Raw genomic sequence first — 20,598 nt, 5'->3', positions numbered from 1 at the left:
AGTAAATAAAAAAATAAATATTATTATTATTATTAAAGTACATTACAAAAATCACTTCCATCAAATTTAGAACATGTTTTAATAAAGGAGTGTGTAAAGGTTTACAGTAGGTACAATTTAAAGGGATTGTCCCATTAAAAGACTCATGCTCCCCATTTGCTATGGGACTGCTGGAGGAAACAAGCGCTCCGCTCTCTTCAGCACCCCATACTGCCAAATGGAGTGGCAGCATGCATGACCACTGTATCCACAGTATGGACGCGGCATTAAAGTCTTACTGTCACATTACATTATAAAACTTACCCTATAAACTTTTTTTTTCCACAATAAATATTAATAGTGAAACTAAAAGGGGTTGTCTCACTTCAGCAAGTGGCTTTATCATGTAGAGGAAGTTAATACAAGGCACTTACTAATGTATTGTGATTGTCCATATTGCGTCCTTTTCTGGCTGGATTCATTTTTCCATTACATTATACATTTGCTTGTTTCCATGGTTGCAACCACCCTGCAATCCTTCAGTGGTGGTCGTGCTTGCACACTATAGGAAAAATCATCGGCCTCTCTGGTGGCCGGGACTGTGGGAGCACACATAGGCTAGTGCTTTTTCCCATTGTGTGCAAGCATGGCAACCACTGAAGGATTGCAGGGTGGTCGTAACCATGGAAACAAGCAATTTATAACATATCCAGCCAAAGGAAGCAATATGGATAACAATACATTAGTAAGTGACTTGTATTAATATCTTCTACATAATAAATGCTATTTGCTGATGTGAGACAACCACTTTAACCCTTTCTAATTTTTTTTTCTAGGAGACTTATGTTATAAAAATCACTCAGTCATTATGAGGTCATTTTTAGACTGTGGCTTGCCATGCGGTTATAAGGCCGCCTCTCACTAGGACTGCATCAGTGCCAGGGTGGAACTCTACACACCCTACCTGTCCGACTTCCAAAACAATTTTAATATGGCCCTGCAAGTAATTAGCATAAAAATAAAAAAATAAAAAAAAACAGCTGCTCCCTGCTGTTTTTATTCCCTTGTGGACTAGAAGTGTAGCGTTTCGTCCGTCGTCGCATGCACCGCTGCACCCATTTTATGGCCGTAGTCACGCTATTGGGGACATATCACCGCTGAGGCCATGAAAGGCTGCAGCGATGCATGTGACAGCAGACAGGATGTCACACTTCCAGTCCAGAGGACTGGAAGCAACCAGGATGAGACCAGTGAAGAGGTTGACTGGCTTTTTTCCTTGATGCTAGTTATCTTCAGGCCAACAAATAAATATCATTTATGAAATCTCAATCTCTGCATTTATTATGTCAAAGACATCATTTAAAAGGAATGTTACCTGCAGATGGAAATTTTTTTTCTCTTTCTTCAAAGAACCATTCGCCAGTCTTTATTTTAACTTCCCTGTTATTCATGGGGAAAACAGAATTGTTGTTATCAATGCTAATAGCTGCTAAAGGCACCATAATAACCATAGTCCTAAAGTGTCCATAAATCAAGTAAGGGTCAAATTCTACTTCATGCGATTTCCTAGTTGTGGTGCTCTCGTTCCTATAAACAGGATTGTGTCTGCAGCATGGGCATGACTTTCTGCATGCATGCCCTATTCAGATTAGTGGGATAGTTGCATAAATATGCCACGTGTGAACATACTCGTAAAAGGAATAACTATAAATTTTATTCCAGACACGGAGGCTTCGTATTGCTTTCTCTTTCTTTACTAAAATTATAGCAGCAACAGACACAGGAAGAGAAAAAACACACCAGTGACCAAGGTAACCGGCCACTCACCCTGACCCAGCCAGTATAAGAACCAGCTCCACCTAACAGTCCTCCTCTTTCTTTGCTGCTCACAGGAGGAGAGGAGTATTTGTCTCTTGTGTATAGATGTATTAGGTGGTTAAATAATAGTGTTTTTCCCTTAGTATTATTTATCTATTGCTGGTACACCTGCCGTTGACTTTGCCTTACCCTCTGTGCGTTTGTTCGCCAGATCGGGTGGCTCTGCGCCGCTCTCCCCGCTTTTGCTCCCTCTGCCTTCTCGCCGCGGCTCCGCCGAAAGTCTCGCAAGATCGCGGCAGCGCGCGCATCCCAGAGGTCGGAAGTGTTGCGTGACTTCGGCATCCATCTTGTGAGTCACTCGCTGCCTGCCGTGCCCTGCTGACCCAACTCCCTGCGGCTTGCGATCATCCCTCTGCGGATTTTAGATATATTTTGTCAGGTCAGACCCCGGTTTGCTCCATTTTAGTGGCGGTATCATGTCTGATCCGTCCACTCCTCTTCCCCCTCCTGGGGACTGCGTTTCATCCCAAGCCCTTAATGCCCCTCTGTCTAGGGAGATCATTGCACCATCCCCCCCAGCTTAACCCCAGTCTCTGGGGACACATTGGATTTTCAGAAGGCAGTGGCTGACGCCATTGCTTCTGCTATGGGTTCGGTCTCTGCCACCATCTCCCATACGATATCACAAGCGCTCCTGGCACACTCCTCTGACGCTCAGTGTGCTGCGCAGGGGTCGCGCTCAGGTCATACCGTACCCCCTGCGATAACGGAATCCCTTCATGACACTCAGGCCTCCAGAACCCTCATCACTGGTGACGTGCCTCACCCGCAGGATAGCGTGCCGCGTGCACGCAAAAGAGCCTTACCACGCCAGGCAGAACGGGCGCAGCAGTGGAAATGTGCCAGAGCATAATTTGAGAGAGACTCCGACTCAGAAATCGGGTCTAATGAGGAGGCTGAGGATGAGTACGCTCATGATTCGGAGGACGCCATGGAGATGGAGGACCCAGGTCTTTCTACCCCACAGCCACAAAATGCGCTACCCTCTAGCGCGCCCGGTGAGCGCTCCGCTAATATGGAGGGTGGGCTCACGGATCCTTTTGGGGATCCTTTATTTGACCCGGATGCCTTGCACCATCCTAGGTCTGCTGAATGGCTCCCTGCGGACCACGTGTCCAGCTATCTAGAAACCTGGGTCCACCGCCCGCTTAGCAAGGCGACACGTAATAAACTTAAAGCGGAATGCCCTAGACCAATTGTCCCCAATAAATGTGCGACACCCCTACGGTGGACCCAAAGATGACGCAATTTCTTGCCAAATTAGGCTGGAATCCACGCAAGGGTCTGGATTCCGCGTTAAAAGCTTGCCAGGACAAGCTGCTAGATATTTTAGGCCCGCTGGCAAAACTTTTCGACCTAGCGGAGTCCGCCAGAGCTGACAATAAGCAAGTAGACCCGGAAGAACTCAGAGGTTGGGTGCAACGGGCGATTTGTATGGCCGGAAGCGTCAACACTTCTCTTTCAATCGAGAGACGTAAGGCCATCCTATTTAAAATAGAGCCCAAACTGGCGAATCTGGCGCTCACCGAACCGGGCAAAGATGCCCAGGGCCTCTTGTTTGGGGACTCTTTTATTAAAGACCTTGGTCGCTATGTAGGTGCCTTCATGGCCCAGGGTCGGGTCTCTTCCAGGGCCAGCAGTGTCAGGGGCCGCCTGTCTGGCCGGTCATCCTACCAGGCCCGTACCGGGGGCCGAGGCTCCTTTTCTCAGTCATCTGGCTTCCAGGGATCCTCCTACCAGGAGTCGCGCCAGCAGAACCCGTTCTTCCCTTACCGTGGAAGACCATGACGTTCCCGAGGTTTCAGAGGCACTCCCGGATCTAGACGCCCATATGGTAAGATTGCCGCTTCCTCATGTTTCTTTCAATCCACCTGTAGGGGGCAGACTCCGGCATTTTTTCCCTGCCTGGCAGATCATCACCTCGGACAGTTGGGTCCTCTCCACGGTCAGGGGTTTTCAAATAGAACTGATAGATTCCCCAGACCGCATTCCACACCCCCACCCAATAGTTCTATCCTCTGGGACCGCGCTTTGGTCCAGGAGGAACTTTCCGCCCTGTGCCAAAAAGGGGCCATAGAGCGGGCTCCCTCCACTTCTCTGGGGGTACTAAGCAACATTTTTCTAGTAGAGAAAAAGGGAGGTCAGATGCGTCCGGTCATCAACCTCCGCGCTCTGAATGCACTAGTGCGCTACCGGCACTTCAAAATGGAGGGCGTTCATCTCCTGCGGGACCTGCTTCTTCCTGGGGATTGGATGGTAAAGTTAGACCTCCAGGATGCATATCTTACGGTCCCGGTTTTGGTTCCTTCCAGAGACCTTCTCAGGTTTCTCTGGAACGAGGAGACCTGGCGCTTTGCCTGTCTTCCCTTTGGCCTCTCTTTGGCTCCTTGGTGTTTCACCAAGCTCATGCGTCCAGTAGTGTCCTGGCTTCGGGGCAGGGGTGTCCGTCTTATCATCTACCTAGACGACATCCTTCTCATGGCCCAGAGCAGGGATACGTTGCTGTCCCATCTTCAGTGGACTACGGACCTCCTCTCGCTGCTAGGGTTCCTTCTCAACTGGGAGAAGTCCTGCCTGTCCCCGTCCAGGCGCATGGAATTACTGGTTTTCCTGGTGGATTCGGAGGCCGAATCCCTCAACCTCCCCTTGGAAAGAGTTGCGACGCACCTTGCGACGCCGCCAACTTTCCCTACGTCACCTGGCCCGCATAATTGGCCTGCTTTCCTCATCCATTTAGGCGGTCTTCCCAGCGCCCCTCCATTATCGGGCTCTCCAGTGCCTGAAGATTGCTCATCTTCGCGGGGGAGCCTCCTATGCAGACGTGGTCTCTTTGGATGTGGAGACGCGAGGCGAGCTGTCTTGGTGGATCCACAACCTGTCGGCCTGGAACGGCAGAGCCAGGTGAAACGTACGTCGAGGTGCAGCTTTTGGTCACACACACCCTGGGTCCAGCATATCATGGGTAATATATGTTATGTTGCTATGCTCAGTTAACTCATTTTTTATTTGTCCACACTTGGCACACTTGCCTCTGATTGTATTTACAGCTCACAGGCTATTTGCATATTTCATGCGGCTATCCTTGGCCCCTGGGCGGGCTTGTCTGCCATGTGTGGTCTTATCGTACATTTTGTTTATTTACTTTGCATGCAGCATACATATGAGTATATGTTACGTTGAGTGAACCTACAGTTCTCACATATTTTATGCTGGTGTATACCCAGGACTGTGACCTCTTTTTCCTTGCCAGCTGGGTGTTTGGGAGGGAGGTTGTATATGACCTCCTCACATGAGGTCTCCCCCTCTCCTGTACCCTTGTGCCTTATGTCTTATATATAGTCTGTTATTTGATCATGTCTTAATAAATTACATATATTTTATATGTGCGTCTCTCCCATCTTTCTTTGGGGTTATTTTTTCTGTTCTTGCGTTGCCTTAGTATATTATGCTAGACCCCAGTGTTATCTACACATTATATGTGAGTTTGTTTCTTATAGGTTGGTCTAACCATCTTTGGCTCTCGCCCGGAATTCACGGTGGACTCAGACGCCAGCCTCCTCGGATGGGGAGCCCACTGCGACGGGGTATCCACTGGGGGCCTGTGGTCGCCGGAGGAATCCAACCTCCATATCAATGCCCTCGAGTTGCTGGCCGGATCCTTTGCAATCAGGAGCTTTACGAGCGATACTGTGAATGCTTGCATTCGCCTTCGCATGGACAATGTGTCCGCCATGAGGTATGTCAACCACATGGGCGGCACTCGCTCCGCTTTACTGGCTCGGTTAGCGAAGGACTTTTGGAACTATTGTTTTTCCAAGAACCGCCTCGTCCGGGCGGACTATCTTCCAGGCCTCCACAATACCGAGGCAGATTGGAACTCTCGCCACTGGTCGGACAGCAGCGATTGGAAGCTCAAGGTAGAAGTCTTCTCTGCTATCTGCTCTCTGTGGGGCCCGTTGTCTGTTGACCTTTTTGCTTCCCGGCTCAACGCCCAACTTCCGCGGTTCTACAGCTGGCGGCCAGATCCGGCGGCGGAAGCAGTGGATGCATTTCTCCAGGATTGGGCCAACTCGCTTCTCTAAGCCTTCCCTCTGTTTGCCCTGATTCCCAGGGTGCTCCTTCAAGTCAGGCGCCAGTCAGCCGAGTTAGTTCTGTTAGCCCCGTTCTGGAGGTCTCAGGCATGGTTTCCTCAGCTCCTGGAGTTGACGGTGGATATTCCCAGGCTGTTGCCAGCCCTTCCGGATCTTGTGTTGGGTCCCCACGGTCAGTCTCACTCCCTTCTGATGGAGGGCTCCTTACCTCTCTTGATGTGGAGGATTTCGGGGTCCCTTGGGACTTCCAGGGACTTCCGATCGTGACTAGACGCTTAATGGCCAACGCTTGGGCCCCCGGCACTCGACGCTCATATCGTTCCGCCTGGAAGGCTTGGGCTAGTTGGTGCGTGGGACGGGACCTGGATCCCGTATCTTCCCCTGTCTCAGCCATCCTTCGTTTCTTGACGTCTTTGTTTGAGGAGGGTCGAGCTTATCGTACCATTAACGTGTACAGGTCAGCCATATCCTCAGCGCACCAGGGTTTTAATGGCTGCCCGGCTGGGCAGCACCCTCTGGTGTGCCGCCTTCTGAAGGGTGCTCGCCTGTCTCGCCCCCCGAAACCTAGGTATACTTCCACCTGGGATGTTTCCTGTGTTCTGTCACATTTTTCTTCCTGGCCTGCCAACACGGACCTCTCCCTGCGCCAACTCTCGGCCAAGTTGGTTTCGCTCTTGTGTTTGGTATCCTGCAAACGGGTTTCCGACGTTCAGGCCTTGGACTTTTCCGCTAGGTCGTTCACTCCGGACGGGGTGACCTTTCACGTCTCTAGACGCACTAAGACGTCGTCACGCTCAGTTTCTTATCCGGCCTTTCCGGGGAAGCCAGCCTGGTGTCCGGTCTCATGCCTTCGCGAATATGAATCCAGAACTCAAGTTCACCGCTCTCCCGCCTGTTCCAATTTTTTTCTCTTGTATCGCTCTCCCTTTGCTCCGGTGTCTAGTACCAATTTGGCACGTTGGGTCAAATGGATCCTCTCTCAGGCGGGTGTGGACACCTCCGTCTTTACGGCTCATTCCACTCGTAGCGCTTCGGCCACCTCCATGATGGCTTCAGGGGCTAGGTTGCAAGATATCTTAAAGGTGGCCGATTGGTCGCAGGAGTCCACTTTTCGAGATTTTTATTTTCGCCCGTCACCTCATGCGTTTTCTGCGGTGGTCATGCAGCTTTGAACTTGCAATACGAAGCCTCCGTGTCTGGAATAAAATTGTAGAATTTTACTAGTTCTACGACGTAAAGTCATGATTTTAGTAAGACACGGAGGCGAGTATTGACCCACCCGTTTGACTGTTCCTGCCCTTGCTTCATTCTTGGGTATGGTAAGTACATTCTCTCTGGTGAAATGTTTGATTGCTTTGGTGATGTTTGTGTATGTTTTCAGTTGCATATCTGAGTCTTCCACCTGTGGTAGGACGGTGTTGATTCGCCACGTCTTCTTTCCTTCTTCCTTTAGGTTGATACCTCCAGGATCCATTGTTTCTTAGTTTCACCGCCATACGGATAGTTCTACGTTGACAAGTCAAGCCAGAATCGTTCGATTTCCAGTTCGTATGGTTCAAGTTCCTGTCGGGACGTTTGGAGTTCCACGGTTTCCAGGTTTTGGTTTGCCTGTTCGCTTAAAGTGGTGACAAAGAAAGAGGAGGACTGTTAGGTGGAGCGGGTTCTTATACTGGCTGGTTCAGGGGGGAGTGGCCAGTTACCTTGGTCACTAGTGGTTTTTTCTCTTCCTGTGTATGTTGCTGCTATAATTTTAGTAAAGAAAGAGAAAGCAATACTCGCCTCCGTATCTTACTAAAATCATGACTTTACATCGTAGAACTAGTAAAATCCTACAATTACTGTTTATTAAAAGGGTTGTCCCACAAATAAATATTCAGTAGTTTTCAAACTAGCACCAGGATCTGAATACTTTTGTATTTTAAAAAATTAAAAATTTACTATAGCCACTGAGTTACTGAATAAAATGTATCATTATAGTGCCACCTGCTGTTAGTTTTTTTTTCCCCTATTTTTTTGAGGTGGTCACATATGCTCGTTTCCATTCTTCAATTGCCACCAGCCCTATCTATTGCTGTAACAGTAACAGGGAGAAAGGTGCAAAAGAAATGACATGCCCCCTGAGAAAGAACATGCCCAATGAGCTGTGATAGGGAGACAAAGGACAGAAAGAGATTTTCATGCACTGTATGATATATATTTTTATTTTTTACATTAACCATGGGATAAACCCTTTAAAAGTCTGCCAGTTCTCTGCGCTCCTATGGAGATCCTGAGGCGACACCCACCATAGAGCAGATGGACTGGTGGAGCATATGGAAACCAGCACTTCTTTCCTCATGTAGTACATAGGGAAGGTGGCTGCTGGTCCTCAATACAGAAGCATGTGGAGTTCAGTAATTTTAAAGGAACAACCACACAGCATGGTCGTGTTGCGGTTGCGATGCGGCAAGTACTGCGTAGCTGTTAAGACCACCGCAGGCCCTAATTACGACTGCACCGTTTAGTCAGTCTGGATCATTAAAGAACCTGTGGCAGCCAAAATACTGCACGGCCATTAACAGACCAAATGAACAGTCCGTTCCTCATGAATTTAATTAGGGCCCAGTGCTCCCTATACAGATGCGTGGTACCCGACCGCACCATGACACTACCGCACCATGTGGTCACACCTTTAAAGAAGACCTGTCACCTCTCGTGACATGCCTGTTTTAATAGCTACATACATTCCCCATGTAATAGCAATTCTGGAGCATCTATTCTTATGGCTCTATGTTGTGCCTTTCTTTTATTATTTAAACTAAAAGTTATGAATGAATTACTAGCAGTCTGCAGTAAGGGTACAAAGTGGTGGTAACACGTTGGAGCTTGTGAAATTGCTTATGGGACACTCCCCCAACTAGTTACCACTCCTCTGTACCCTTACTACAGACTGCTGGCAATTCATTCATAACTTCTAGTTGAAATAATAAAGAATGGCACAACATAGTCATAAGAATAAATGCTCCAGAATTGTTATTACATGGGGAATGCATGTAACTATTAAAATCAGGCATGTCAGGAGAGGGGACAGGTCCTCTTTAAAGCATTTATGTTGCTGCTTGGAAGAAGAAAAGGAGTGTTCCAGCAGGACGTGACATCTAATACTTGATAAAGAGAAAAACCACCGCACACTCTGGGGTTATATTCAATAAAGTATTTATTTTATGACAAGTCCTCCAAAAAGTAGCAAAAGAAAGGGAACAATTGCCAATAAGATTGTGACTGTTTTCTTTTGCCAATTCGGTCACAGGCGGACCTTGGTCACAAGTCACTAAAAGGGAAAAAACACAGTGATTAAAAGGGGGAAACATTTTTTAGAAAAATTTGAGCCATTGTGGAAAGGGGGAAGTAAAACTAGTGTATAAATTGCATCACATTCAGCAGAAGAATAGGGGAAAATGTAATAACAGGTGTGCCTGTATAAAAAGTTTTAAGGCTGTGGCCAATATAAGTTCTACAATGGGTGTCAAGTGCTAAAGTCCTAGGTGAGACGATTATAATGTATTGGATCTAATGTGAGTTGGGTCCAATATAAGGACAACGAGGCCGCCGTCCAATCCAACAAAGAGGGACTGGAAGAAACCAAGATGTCAACCCAGAGAATCAGATCAAGACCCGCTCACAAGTAGGACCTCCAATTTAGTTATTAATATATCATCTTACACCCTCACACCCACTGAACTCAGAGTATTACAAAAAAGGACTCATCCTCTACCCCCTACACCCCAACTGAATGACTTTCAGTTGGAGCAGGAACTTCAATGTTTTTTTTCGGACAATAAATTTTAAAACACATTTAGGCAATCCTGAGAACTATCCAATTCATTTTCCAACCACCAATACCGATACATCCACACGGCCCTCCATATCTATTGAGCAACTTGGACTTTGCAAGCCAAGTAACTTTAACCCCCCTAAAACCTATCATGCCACAGAAGCTTACAATTCAACTGATGCACAGAGACATTAACAAAATTGTTACAGACTACAAACGAGGCTTGTTTTCTACTCGGAATAACCTCTCCGCGATAGAAAGACAAGCAATAAAAAGTCTCCAGAACAATCGGGACATTATTATTAAACCGTCAGATAAAGGCGGTGCTATAGTAGTTTTAAATACCAAGGACTACAAAGATGAACTAGAACGCCAGTTAGCCGACACTAACACATACACCATCTTGCAAAAGGACTCCACACCAACCATTCGCCAAAAGATTCAATCCATCCTTGATAAACACCTCACAAGTGGCACCATCGACCAAAAGACAGCTGAATTCCTCACCAACCACCACCCTATAACACCTGTCATATACATTCTACCTAAAATACATAAATTCCTATAAAAACCACCGGGATGCCCAGTCGTTGCATCCACAGACTCCATTTTGGCCCCAATTTCCATCTTCCTTGAAAAGATTCTCACCCCCCTCACCCAAAAAGCCAAATCCTACATATTAGATACCAATCATTTTCAAAAGAAACTTAATGATCTCACACTGGTAATCACAGACAGTACCCTAGTGACTTTCGATGTCAATAGCTTATATACCAGCACCGAACACGACAAAGGCATTCTTTCCACAAAATCACTTTTGGAACAGTCCACTCATGATTACAATACAACCGAACTCACACTTGAACTCCTTGACATTGTCTTAAGAGACAACTTTTTCCTCTACGGAGACACCTTCTACCTACAGACCTGCGAAACCGCCATAGGCACTAACGTGGAGCTGCCCTATGCCAATGTATACATGGCCCACTTTGAGGAGACATACATATACCCATTACACCTTTTCAAACAATATGCCATCTGTTGGTTCAGATTCATAGATGATATCTTCTGTATATGGAAAGGTTCCCACACCTCTCTTCTTGAATTTACACACCTACTCAACCTCCCAAGACCTGAACTACAATTCACCCTAAACTAGGACACTAATTGTATCAGCTTTCTTGACACAAAAGTCCTGAAAGGCAACATCAGCACAGACCTTTATACCAAACAGACTGACCGCAATGGAATTGTACACTACTCCAGCTGTCATCCCATCTCCATCAAAAATTATCTCCCTCGATCACAATTCCACCATGTTAACCGCATAGTCTCAGATCCACTCAACCGCAAAACACAACTTCAAAACATGGCCAACAAATTCCTTGAGAGAGGCTATCCGAAAAAATCTACTTGATAAAGAAATGACCTACATACCATCTTTGACTAAAACTACCAGATAAACCCCTGAACTTTATACACACTTACCACCCTCTGATGCCTAAAATTGAAAATATGATTAAAAAAAAGATTGGTCATTACTCAAAACTGCTTATCCTACTATCCAATCCTTCCAAGCCCCACCTCTAATGTGTTTAAAGAGAACCTCCAATCTCAGGGACAAACTCAAAGCTGACATAGGCAGCCAGAAACCACATCCAAGACAAACATTCCTTAAAACCCAGCGCCATGGCACATTCCCTTGCCTCCATTGCAGTTGCTGCTCCAACATCATAAAAGGTGACCACATCACACATCCGCACACGGGTAAGGGTGCATTCACACAACCGTATTTTTGGCACACAGTGTGCTGTCCACATCCGTAGATCCCGCAAAAAAGAAAGAGCATGTCCTACTCTTGTCCGCAATCGAGGACAAGAATAGGCATTTCTATCATAGGGCCGGCTAAATTCACATGGCCGGTATCCGTGTTTTGCGGATCCGCAATTTGCGGACCGCAAAACACATACGGTCGTATGAATGTAGCCTAAATCTTACCCAGTCAGGGATTTCTTTACCTGTGACTCTACGTTTGTTGTGTACTTGATCAAATGCCCCTGTGGACTCCTCTACGTGGGAGAAATCACGCAACCAATACGTGACCGCATCAGTCATAATTCGACCATTAAATGCAAGAAGATCTGGCTACTGCTCCCTGACCACTTCATCAAAACCCATCATGACATCGCACACTTAAAGTTTTTAGTCATTGAAAAAGTACAACGTCCTCGACGTGGCAGAAACTACATAAGTTTATTGAAGAAAAGAGAAGCATACTGGATCCACACGCTTCAAAGCCTTTCGCCGAAAGGCCTCAAACGGGACTTTATCTATTTCTACGTTTATTTACAATATCCGTATACGATTTTATTCACCCTCATTAACCTATAATACTTTATTTTGCAGACTCAATGACCTCTCGTGGACTCCCCAAGGTAGTATGCACCCCAAACCGGCAACCTTCCATCCAATTCCACCTTTCCCCTTTCTCATTTTTCCTACCGCCTCTTCTTCCCTTTCACACTTATTCCTCACTCCTACTCTCTCCCCATCTCACACATGACACTTGCCACACATTAAGGTCACATGCACACGACAGTATTTTTTCACGGTCCGCAAAACGGGGTTCCGTGATCCATTTCCGTTTCCGTGTGTCTTCCTTGATTTTTGGAGGATCACCAGACAAGAAAAGTGAAAAAAAAATCTAAGTCAAGTTTGCCTTGCAAATGATAGGAAAAAAACGGACACGGATCACGGACGCGGATGACAATCTTGTGTGCCTCCGTGTTTTTTCACGGACCCATTGACTTGAATGGGTCTGCGAACCGTTGTCGGACTGGAAACACTGATCACGGACGCGGATGACAAACGGTGCATTTTCCGAGTTTTTAACGGACGGACGAAAGTCAATGAGTCCGCAGAAAATCACGGAAAACGGAACAACGGACACGGAACCCAACAACGGTCGTGTGCATGAGGCCTAATACACATCCCCCTTCTTCTCACACATCATAGACACACACATCATCATCACACCATTTTTACAATATTCTACACCTACCCTCTTGTTCCCACATACATAATCATCCCACATTATACTACATATATACACAAACATATATATATATATATATATATATATATATATACAGTACAGACCAAAAGTTTGGACACACCGTTTTCTTTATTTTCATGACTATGAAGGAATCAAAACTATGAATTAACACATGTGGAATTATATACATAACAAACAAGTGTGAAACAACTGAAAATATGTCATATTCTAGGTTCTTCAAAGTAGCCACCTTTTGCTTGGATTACTGCTTTGCAAACTCTTGGCATTCTCTTGATGAGCTCTTCAAGAGAATGCCAAGAGTGTGCAAAGCAGTAATCCAAGCAAAAGGTGGCTACTTTGAAGAATCTAGAATATGACATCTTTTCAGTTGTTTCACACTTGTTTGTTATGTATATAATTCCACATGTGTTAATTCATAGTTTTGATGCCTTCATAGTCATGAAAATAAAGAAAACTCTTTGAATGAGAAGGTGTGTGCAAACTTTTGGTCTGTACTGTGTATATATATATATATATATATATATATATATATGTTTGTGTATATATGTAGTATAATGTGGGATGATTATGTATGTGGGAACAAGAGGGTAGGTGTAGAATATTGGTGTGATGATGTGTGTGTCTATGATGTGTGGGAAGAAGGGGGATGTGCATTAGGCCTCATGCACACGACCGTTGTTGGGTTCCGTGTCCGTTGTTCCTTTTTTCTGCGGACCCATTGACTTTCAATGGGTCCGTTGAAAACTCGGAAAATGCACCGTTTGTCATCCGCGTCCGTGATCAGTGTTTCCAGTCCGTCAAACAAATCTGACCTGTCCTATTTTTTTCACGGACAACGGTTCGTGGACCCATTCAAGTCAATGGGTCCGTGAAAAAACACGGAGGCACACAAGATTGTCATCTCATCATACACTTCACCTCCACATTACATACTTGTCCTATTTATATCATATTCACCACACCTTCTTTACCACACCACATCTGCCTTCCCATATTTACATTTTTTACCATACACTTATTCCATACACAACACTATATTTGCCCACACTGTCCCATTTCTCTTCCTCTTCCCACCTCAAACATGGCCATTACACTCTCAGTGAGACTCCACTGAGTCTCGCGATCTCTCCTTTACCATACACACACACACGCCCATATAGTCGCGGCACTCGGCGTCTCTCTCCCACATGCCTCAAACATTCCCCACAGCTCTTATACGCTGTACCACGGGGACCTCCTCGTTTACCTCTTCACCAAATCTATGGTAAGCCTTCTCTGCCGGGACTGGTGCTGCTGCCCTCCCTCTACTGCTTTTCTATATATCCTCCATTATGTCATTACCTTTTATACATTGCCAGCATACTGTCTACTCCCTATAGATTTTACAATATCCTTCAATCTCTATCACTTATAATCCAACATTGACTCACCCTATGCCTCAATATATAATTACTAGATCTGCTTGCTACACATTTACCCTATGCCTGAATGTATAATTGTCAGTATGCCTCTTATTGTATATCAATTGTATCTCAATTCCCTTAAGACGCTTAGGACTCTATTCACCACAATGTACTCCATACTCCTTATATTGGACCCAACTTACATTAGAGCCAAAACATTATAATAGTCTCACCTAGGATTTTAGCACTTGACACCCATTGTAGCCCTTATATTGGCCACAGCCTTACCACTTTATATACAGGTCACACTTGTTATTACATTTTCCCCTATTCTGCCGCTGAATGTGATGTAATTTTTACATTAGTTTTGCTTACTCTTTTCCACAATGGCTCCAATTTTTCTAAAAAAGGTTTCCCCCTTTTCATCACTAATGTGTTCTTTTTCCCTTTTAGTGACTTTTGTGACCAAGGTCCGCCTGTCGAAACGTCAAAAGAAAACAAACAGTCACAATCTCATTATTGGCAATTGTTCCCTTTCTTTTGCTACCTTTTGGACGACTTGTCATAAAATAAATACTTTCTTTTGCATATAACCCCAGAGTGTGCGGTGGTTTTTCTCTTTATTACGGTACCTATTTCTGGATCATATCCACTCCACCTAACCACCTCATTACTTGGACAGTGAGTGCAACCCCAAATTTTGTATTTCTATACATTTAATACTTGAGTAATTAGATAAAAAAATTAGCTGGTTCTACCAAAATATTGTAATGAATACATCTTTATTAATATGGAACTTCTTCACATAGCTGAATGCAAGAAGTGATTAGAGAAGTAAGTCATTACCCATGAGCATTGCAGACAGTGCACCGCCATACAATACAGGAGCAGTAAACCTGGCATTCCTGGCACACTCTGTGACTGCAGCCATTGCAGACAGCACCTCTGTTCAGCAACCTTCCAAGAGCCTTCTGGCATCGAGCACATGATCGCTCTTCATATTCTCTAGTTGCACTTTTTGCCCCTTTCCATCGAAGTTGTTGTAAATGCGCTTTCAGCTTTCTGCATCAGGTAAAAAAAAACAACAGAACACTATGAATGTAGTGGTGTTGTGCAAGATTAAAAAAAATGCAATACCAGTTCACAGGTTGTGTGTGGAGCTACAATACCAGAGCAGCCACATTTTTCTAATCCTGTAAAACCCCTTTGACCTATTGAGGAAGCAAAAACTCAAGACAATTTAAATTAGGATGTAATTTAAGAAACAATTTTTTTTTTCCATTAAATTACATTGACTGTTTATCACAGCAGCAATTGCAATGAACATATTTGTTGACAATCTACTGGTACAATATCAATACGAAAGTATACATGTAACTATAATGCCTTTCAAACACCATTGGGCAGCTAAGAAAATAATGCATGTTTTAGAAGTTAGGTTACTATTAGAAATGAGCAAAGTTTTAAAAAATTCGATTTGGACGCTTCGCCGAATTTTTCAGCAATTTTTTTTTTATTCAAATTAATTTGTCACAAATCTCATTCTAAATGAGCTATTTCCTGACCTGCAGGCAGAGTGTATCTTGGTGTTCATCACTGTGAATTGCAGAAACATGCATAGGTTGTGCGTTGTAGTAGTGAAACGGTTACTGTGCATCAGTACGATAGGTAGGTGACAGGCGTCACTCTTTGAATCAGTTCACACTTCACTTAATTTGGTCAATTAAGGGTCAAAAACTGACCAAATAACTCAAGTGTAAACTCAGCCTTACAGGTCAATGTTAGCGTCGGGTATAAAGTACTTAACAGTGCAGTGGCCCAAGATTCTACTAGAGTGAAAGAGCGGTCTTATTTTACACCGTCTGCCGATTCCACATAGATTTCTACAGAACCTGTAGAACAAACAAACCAGGAGTAGGTCCAAAACAGAGATAACACCTTATGGGAATATTTGCATGTCTACTGTGTTTTGCATCCACTCCTACTTTTGACTTTCAAATCATGATCAAATGCTGATGCAAAATACTGATTGTGTAATAGAGGCCTTATGGCTGCTCCAAAGACAGGATCCGTTGTTTTTTTCATTTATCAGTTCTTATAAGAGATCACAAGAAGGGTAAAATAAACTGATGTCAACAAGGCCAAACAGGAACACTAGTTGCCTCGTCACAGAGTGGTGAAGGTGGCAACAGCATGAGGAGTCAACACTTTGGCTGGGCAGGAAAGCTTCTCCAGGGCAAACTCGGCCAGTTGCAGCCACAATCAAGTTTCGCTGCCCAGTAGTCCAGGGGATCATCTGGGTTGGCAGGGTTAAGTCCAAGTATGCCCCTACCTGCTGGTTCCGGTTCCGCTCCATGTCCTTCTGCTATTTGGTTGTTTGTTAAGTAGGCGGGTAAAGAAAAGTGATTAGAGACTCCAGACTTAAGTTTCTGCTGATGGAGCTGATGCTGCTCCTGCCCCCATTAACCTACTCCAGCAGTCGTGGCACTGGAGAGTCAGCGCAGGGGGTCCCCCCGATCATACCATGATGAGGATAGGTGATGGCACAGATAGGCAGCGACCAACAGACTACGTAGGATGTCTCGATAGTAGTTGAGTTTTTCATCCCACTCAGCAGATGTAAAAAACGCCCCCTTTTGGCCCGGTAGTGAAGGTCTAACATCATGGAGAGCCAGTAGTCAACCATCTGCCGAATGGTGATAATGCGTCTGTCACTACGCAAGCAACTCAGCATGCACAAGGGACTCCCTGCCTCCATCTCCTCCTGCTTATCCTGTTCCTCTCCTGCCACTTGGGCAGATATAACACCCATTTATGTATACAATTTCTGGGTGTTAATGTCCTCCTCCACCAGTTCAGCCCCAACAGGGCTCAGGTGCCAGTGAAATGTAACCGCCACGTCTCCTGTCCCCTGGCCAGCTAGATTTATCAGCATCTGCTCCAGAACTTGAAGGAGTGGAATGACATAATTCATCCCGTAGTCCTGGTGACTGACAAATAAAGTGGCCTCCTCAAAGGGCCTAAGCAAACAGCAGGTGTAATGCATGAGCTGCCACTGGCTAATGTCGAAGTTACACAGGGGAGTACTGCTGTCTGCCTGCATCATCAAGAAATCGTTTACGGCCTTCCTCTGCTCATGTAGTCGGTCCAACATGTGGAGGGTGGAGTTCCATACTGTGGTCTCTTTGCAATCGCCTTAGTGATCAATTGCTGGTGAAACACATGAGGAGGAGTAGGTAGAAGAGGAGGAGCATCAGGACCAGCAAATAATGGGAAGGAAACACAGCTCTCTTCTGCGGAGTTGGTGGTGCTCCAACTGCTAAAGAAGGGGTGGTGGCCGCTGGGAGATGTGTCAGGCTGTACCACTACATTAGCACCACGGTTTTCCCAGGCTACTTTATGGTGATGCTCCATGTGTCAACGCAGGACTGTGGTGCCAACATTGGCACCCTGGTTGTACTTCTTCTTCTGCCCACAGATCCTACATATGGCCACACTGACGTCCTCAAGCAACTTGATAAAAAATTCCCACACCGGTGAGTATGGCATTTTACACCCATGACTCCTTGCTGACTGCCTGCCTCTATGAAGCTGTGCACTGCTAGTTGTTTCCAGAAAGGTAGGCTCCTGAGTAGCAGACTGTCTACCCCAGGCACGTTTGTCTCCAGATCTCACAAAGCTTCCACCCTGCTGGCTCATTGGCTTGCTGCCACCCTCGCCCTCTGATGATGAAGCCCCCTCTTCACCCGGCTCCTACATGCTACATTATGATCCACTAATGTCTGCTCGTCACTTATGTTACCATCACCAGTCTAATGGCCGTGTTTCTGACCGCTTTCAACGCTTGCTCCCATGCAACTCATCATCGCTACTTGCACGTCTACAGGAGGAAGCAGCAGACCTCTCCTTCAAATCTGTGCTGGGCAGTACCTGCTGACTGTCCTCATTAATATCTTCCTTGCTAAAAAGTGGAGCAGAGCTGGCGGCATACATCACTTGCCTGGCTGAAAAAGCAGCAAAGGCAGTTGCAGGACAGGTGAGGGGACAGAGGTTGTTCATGGGCCATACCAACTAAGTGTGGTGTCAGAGGAACCCACCAACTCCTGGCTGTGGGTGTCCGATGTCAATTGAGATGATGTTGAAGATCGAGTCAACCATTCCAGAACAGCGGGCTGTGGGAGCTCTGGCCTGTTGCTGTGGCTGCCACTACCACCACCCCTTCTGCTGCTACTTCTGCTGGCTCCAGCAACATTTTTGCCACTGCCAGTTCCCTTGGAGGTCCCTGGCACCTCTTTGGACATACTGAAATGGTAACAGTAACTGAATATGTAAAATCAATTATTCAATGTCAATGTGGACATCCCACAGGTTATTCACCCCACAATGAGAATCAAGGCCTAATGGAATTGCTTATCTATGAAATCAGGTGGACACCATACTAACAGTTAGATTGCACAGTTTATTCATCCCAATTTGAGAATAAAAGGTGTAATAGAATTGCTTATATATGTGGCGGAACCCGCCTCGCCACTGGGCATTGGAGAGGCCTGGCTACCCGCCTCCTACCTGCTGACTATGGCCCCTGGTAAATTTGTACGTTTGAATGCAATATTTGGGCATAGTTATATAAGTTCATGTATTTTTCTGTCTTTGGATTTTTGTTGTATGTTATGTGAGGGTACCCAGATAGCTAATTTTATTGTATTCGTGTATTCAGAGTGCCATTCACCTAATGATATGCACTCAGACTTGAGCTATCTGGGGATATGTTAAAATGTCTGTGTTTACTGTAAGGGTTGTGACATTGTATGTTTAAATGGTGATTTCTGTCCTGTTGTCCCCACATGTGTATTGGCGATTTCCCTTTGTCCTAAGAGATAATTGAATTGCTCCTCGGGTGTCTCCAGGGCAGAGAGGAGGAAACCATGATGCATTGTGGGGATGTGTTGTGTCTGTGTATCCTGAGTTGCTACGTATCTGTCCTGTGTCACAGTCTTCCTTCTGGTCCCATAGGGGCGTGTACACCAGATGGGGACCTGCATATATACGGACGGGTAGCCCTCAATAAAGTGTTCCTGTTTTAACCCTCAAAGTGAAGTGTCGTCTCATTCTTGGGGTAGGATTTATGGTATGCTGTTCCAGTTTGACTGCTAGGAGTGTAAACCTATTCGTATGGTTTCCTATTCAACTGTCTACAGCATTCATATGATTCTTTTTCGGTTCGGTGATTGTGGTGTCTGCCAGAGTGCTTGGAAACCTCAGGAAACGCTAGGAGCATCCGTCAACGGAGGTACTCAGTCGGGATGCCAGGTGATCCGTTACAATATATTAAACAAGTTGGGCTCTGTTCAATTAGCTATGTGTCCTACACAGAGAATTGATGCAAACTGCACTGTCTCCTAAGGATCCCTTCAGCTTACAGAGCCTGCACTGTGCTGCAGTCTCCCTATGCCCTCCCTACAGTGTGTGAAAACTCTCCCTACACTAGATTATACTATTAAAAGGTCTGTAAAACACTTCCCCTAGTACTTGTCACATCATCCCCCATGCTCAGTTCATTGGAAAATGGCAGAGACTGGGCAGGACAAGGCTTTTTACAGGGCTGTTCCTTCACAGGGTCTGGCTATCTGCTGATTGGCTGGCTGCATGGCATTATGGGTGACCCCTCATTCCAGGACTACTTACTTTCACTTTGTAAAATGTACAGCAGCCATTTAGAAAAAATCTGATTCGTTACTAAGAAGCGTGAGGAAATTTGGAATCGTGGCAAGTCAAATTTTTCCAGAAGGTCGGATCGAATTCCACTTCGTTTACTTCGATTCACTCAAAACTAGTTCCTATGATCAATGTGATTTTTGGCACTTCTCATAATAGGATAGTTATGCATCATCCTGTTCTAGTGTAGTAGTATACTGCAAACTGCACCAATATATTTGTGTGTAATATATGGCTTTACTATATGTATGCACATGGTAACAATAGGCCATCATTTATAGCCACCACTAAATGTTGCTTGTGTCACCCTCTATATAATTAGGAGTTGGAACATTCTCACAGATTCTCGTTTAGCCTAGTTAGGGCTAGGAGAAAGCACATGTGTATGCTGACAAGCTCATCCTGGACCCGGTAACACCTACATAAAGCAGAGGTGTAGAGGAAGTCCTGTATAGATAACGGTCTAAAAATGTCTTATAGGCTCTACAGCATGCCCGTTCTGGACCAACACCGTATTTACGATGAATCTCGGGTCTTTAAAAATGGTGCCTACTCCGGAGCAGAGTGGGCACCATAGCAGCTCATTATTAGTATATCCCAGTTCAGGCCACTAGGTGGCAGCACTGAACTATGATATAGTGA

The 20,598-nt window shown here is 45.4% G+C and overlaps 1 protein-coding gene across 5 annotated transcripts in view; it reads right to left on the bottom strand.

Annotated features, from left to right (window-relative positions):
- The window catches only part of SYTL3 (synaptotagmin like 3), a 129,571-nt gene that overhangs the window by 85,317 nt on the left and 23,656 nt on the right, over nucleotides 1-20,598 (bottom strand). For all 5 annotated transcript variants that reach the window (XM_040427103.1, XM_040427104.1, XM_040427106.1 and 2 more), the window contains exons 3-4: nucleotides 15,088-15,303; nucleotides 1,355-1,419 (exon numbers count right to left, since the gene is read on the bottom strand). In XM_040427103.1, the coding sequence (XP_040283037.1) occupies nucleotides 1,355-1,419; nucleotides 15,088-15,303 (281 nt within the window). The remainder of the gene's footprint in view (nucleotides 1-1,354; nucleotides 1,420-15,087; nucleotides 15,304-20,598) is intronic.

The sequence above is a fragment of the Bufo bufo genome, chromosome 4 (assembly GCF_905171765.1).
Source record: "Bufo bufo chromosome 4, aBufBuf1.1, whole genome shotgun sequence".
In the NCBI taxonomy this organism is placed as follows: Eukaryota; Metazoa; Chordata; class Amphibia; order Anura; family Bufonidae; genus Bufo; species Bufo bufo.
This window is presented reverse-complemented; position numbering and strand designations above follow the sequence as displayed.